The sequence below is a fragment of the Musca vetustissima genome, unplaced genomic scaffold (assembly GCF_032173495.1).
Source record: "Musca vetustissima isolate MV318-11 ecotype Yass unplaced genomic scaffold, APGP_CSIRO_Mvet_v1 utg83831, whole genome shotgun sequence".
Classification (NCBI taxonomy): Eukaryota; Metazoa; Arthropoda; class Insecta; order Diptera; family Muscidae; genus Musca; species Musca vetustissima.
In genome coordinates, this window is record NW_026885803.1 from 49,488 (window position 1) to 53,686 (window position 4,199).

Consider the following 4,199-nt stretch of genomic DNA (forward strand, 5'->3'; position numbering starts at 1 on the left):
TCATAATAAATTATAAAAATAGTGAAATATATTCAAATAAATTGCGGCAAATCTCTTAATTATCGATTTAAAGTGTTTTCGGTGCAAATTCATAAAGATATCAGTGTTTTTCTTTTACCTTGCAATGGCATTGCAATTCTTGTTGTTGTTCTTTTACATGTGCCTTCGGGAGTTCGTGTGTGTTTTGATGAAGAGAGCGAGAAACACTTGTGTTTCGTTGTTGTTGTAATTGTCGGTTGTTATTATTGTGCGGTTTATTAGTGATCATTCGGTCGTCGGTTTTGTTAATCGTTTTGTGTGTGTGTGTAACAAATAATTGGGAGAACATGAATGGGGCGGCTGAAAGCAAGTTGGTGTTGAAAGTGGTAAGTTTCTTACTAAGTAATTTAAAAAAATATGTAGTTTTTCAAGAAAAAAAAAGAATTAAAAATATTTTTTCAAAGGCTATCGAAAAACCATTTTTCAGGGCCTATTATTGGGCGTGAAATTAGAAATCAAGGCCTATAATTCGGCGTGGATTTTTAAAGAATATTTTTTCAAGGCCTATAATTAGGCGTGGATTTTTAAAGAATATTTTTTCAAGGCCTATAATTAGGCGTGGATTTTTAAAGAATATTTTTTCAAGGCCTATAATTAGGCATGGATTTTTTAAAGAATATTTTTCAAGGCCTATAATTAGGCGTGGATTTTTTAAAGAATATTTTTTCAAGGCCTATAATTAGGCGTTGATTTTTAAAGAATATTTTTTCAAGGCCTATAATTAGGCGTGGATTTTTAAAGAATATTTTTTCAAGGCCTATAATTAGGCGTGGATTTTTAAAGAATATTTTTTCAAGGCCTATAATTAGGCGTGGATTTTTAAAGAATATTTTTTCAAGGCCTATAATTAGGCGTGGATTTTTAAAGAATATTTTTTCAAGGCCTATAATTAGGCGTGGATTTTTAAAGAATATTTTTTCAAGGCCTATAATTAGGCGTGGATGTTGTAAAAGTAAATTTCAAGGCCTATAATTAGGCGTGGATTTTTTAAAAGGAATTTTCAAGGCCTATAACTAGGTGTGGATTTTTTAAAGAATATTTTTTCAAGGCCTATAATTAGGCGTGGATTTTTTAAAGAATATTTTTTCAAGGCCTATAATTAGGCATGGATTTTTTAAAGAATATTTTTCAAGGCCTATAATTAGGCGTGGATTTTTTAAAGAATATTTTTTCAAGGCCTATAATTAGGCGTGGATTTTTAAAGAATTTTTTTTTGCCTTTTTTAAAAGAATGTTTCATGGCCTATAAGGCTTTTAAAGAAATCAAATATTTTTTTTTAATATTTATTTTATTATATAAAAATGCTTAACACTTAATTTAATATTCCAAATATATATATATATAATACATTTAACAAAAAATAATTTACGAAATTCGAATTAAAAAATGGAATAAACTTTAACAGTGATTTTGTGAGAATTGATGAGAAATGATATTAAAAATTTTCGAATTCTATGAAGATTCCGCTAACATTTTGTGACAATGAATGGAAGAAAGAAGTGGTGATTGGCGGAAGAATGAGGCAATTGGCTTCTAAACGAAATTTGAGAATTAAGGCACGTTGTTGTTGTTGTTCTGAAATCTGCTTCACAATTTCATTTCACAAACTAATATGTGTAGCCACCATCCGAAGAATAACCTTGGGGAATGGTGTCAGGGATTTTGTTGGCCGATGAAGAATAAGAATAACCATCATTGCCGCCACCACCATTGCTGGATGAAGGAGCACCATACGATGAGGAGGGAGCACTTGGAGCATTATAGGATGAGGAGGGTCCAGTTGGGGCTCCATAGCCAGTTGCTGGTGGTTGGGCGGGGGCATCATAACTGGAACCAGAAGACGAAGGAGCACCATAAGAACTGCTGGGACCTGATGGAGCATTGTAGCTGCTAGATGGTCCAGTAGGAGCACCATAGCTTGAAGATGGTTGTTGGGCAGGGGCACCATAGCTTGAAGAGGGTTGTTGAGCAGGGGCACTGTAGCTTGAGGAAGGTCCTGAGGGATAGCCACCGCTTGAACCACCTTGTGCAGCTGGAGCTGAGGCATAGCTAGATGATGGTCCAGTGGGTGCACCATAAGATGATGAGGGAGCCTGGGCTGCTGGGGCGCCATAACTGGAGGAAGGAGCTTGAGGGGCTGGGGCACCATAACTGGAGGATGGTGCTTGAGCAGCTGGGGCGCCATAACTGGAGGATGGTGCTTGAGGGGCTGGGGCACTGTAGCTGGATGAGGGAGTTTGAGCAGGAGCACCATAGCTAGACGAGGGAGTTTGGGCAGGAGCACCATAACTGGATGAAGGAGTTTGGGCAGGAGCTCCATAACTTGAGGAAGGTGTTTGAGCAGGAGCACCATAGCTAGACGAGGGAGTTTGAGCTGGGGCACCGTAGCTGGAGGATGGGGTTTGAGCTGGAGCACCATAACTGGATGAAGGAGTTTGAGCAGGAGCACCGTAGCTGGAGGATGGAGTTTGAGCGGGAGCACCATAGCTGGATGAGGGAGTCTGGGCAGGAGCACCGTAGCTGGAAGATGGAGTTTGGGCAGGTGCACCATAACTTGAGGATGGAGTTTGAGCGGGAGCACCGTAACTAGACGAAGGGGTTTGAGCTGGAGCACCATAGCTGGATGAGGGGGCTTGGGCAGGAGCACCATAGCTAGATGAAGGAGTTTGAGCTGGAGCACCATAGCTTGAGGAAGGAGCTTGAGCTGGAGCACCATAACTAGATGAAGGAGTTTGAGCGGGAGCACCATAACTGGATGAAGGAGCTTGAGCAGGAGCACCATAACTTGAAGAGGGAGTTTGAGCAGGAGCGCCATAACTAGAGGATGGTGGTTGAATTGGCTGGAAAGAGCCTTGCGAAGGAGCACCATAACTGGAAGATGGTGCTGCAGGGGCAGATGGAGCACCATAGCTTGAAGAAGGAGCAGCAGGAGCACCATAACTGGAAGAAGGTGTCTTGGCTGGAGCACCATAGCTAGAAGATGGTGCAGCAGGGGCGGAGGGAGCACCATAGCTTGAAGAAGGAGTCTTGGCTGGGGCACCATAACTTGAAGAAGGAGCGGCAGGAGCACCATAACTACTTGAGGGAGCCTTGGCAGGAGCACCATAACTAGAAGATGGGGCTGCTGGAGCACCATAGCTGGAAGAAGGTGTCTTGGCTGGGGCACCATAACTTGAAGAAGGAGCGGCAGGAGCACCATAACTACTTGAGGGGGCCTTGGCTGGAGCACCATAGCTTGATGAGGGAGTTTTGGCGGGGGCACCATAGCTGGATGAAGGAGCCTTGGCTGGGGCACCATAACTTGAAGATGGAGCAGCAGGGGCACCATAGCTAGAAGATGGAGCAGCTGGACCTGTGGGCACACCATAACTAGTGGCTGGTGGTGATGACTTGGGTGGACCATAACTGGAAGAGGGAGCACGTGCTGGAGCACCATAACTTGAAGAAGGAGCCTTTGCCGGGGCACCATAGCTTGAAGATGGTGCAGAAGATTTTGGTGGACCATAGCTAGACTTGGGTGGACCATAGCTAGATTTTGGAGGACCATAACTTGAAGAGGGTTGTTTTGGTGGGGCACCATAGCTGGATGAAGGACGACGTGAAGAGGTTTTCTTGGGTGGACCATAACTGGAGCTGGGACGGCTGGGAGCACCATATGTTGCGGCTGGGCCTGAGGGTGGTGGAGGTGGTCCATAGCTAGAAGAAGGACTTCTGGGTGGGGGACCATATGAGGATGAGGGACGTGAAGAAGGCCCGCCATATGGACCACCGGATGGTGCACTTGGGGCATAGCTGTTCGAAGCCGGTCCTGAGGCAGGTGGCAAATATGAATTTGAGGGGGAGTTATACGAAGCCGAACCACGGCCATTGCTTATGGGGGCCTCACGTTTTTTGGCCTCACCGCTCAAGGCGAACATGGCAATGCATAACAGCTGTGGAGGGAGAAAGGTGGGAAAGATGTTTAAATGGAGGGGGATGATTTAAGACAAATTAAAACCTTACCGTTGCTGAGGTGCTAAAAAGTTTCATGGTGCAAATTTCGTTAAGTCTAGGAAACTGTCGTTTAGAATATCTGCAAAGAAGAGGAGAAGAAAATTATTAATTTATTAATTTTGAAATTCAAAGGCAATCTGATTTGAAAATATCTCCAATTTTTTTTA

At 43.3% G+C, this 4,199-nt stretch overlaps 1 protein-coding gene across 1 annotated transcript; it reads right to left on the reverse strand.

Annotated features, from left to right (window-relative positions):
• Positions 1-1,646: 1,646 nt before the first annotated feature.
• LOC133333048 (nascent polypeptide-associated complex subunit alpha, muscle-specific form) lies at positions 1,647-3,966 on the reverse strand. The gene has a single exon (XM_061541382.1). The coding sequence runs from the start codon at positions 3,954-3,956 to the stop codon at positions 1,647-1,649; it is 2,310 nt and encodes a 769-aa protein (XP_061397366.1). The 5' UTR covers positions 3,957-3,966.
• Positions 3,967-4,199: the final 233 nt, after the last annotated feature.

Coding starts and splice junctions, on each gene's coding strand:
- LOC133333048 (XM_061541382.1), bottom strand. CDS start 3,956: ATGTTCGCCTTGAGCGGTGAGGCCAAAAAACGTGAGGCCCCCATAAGC.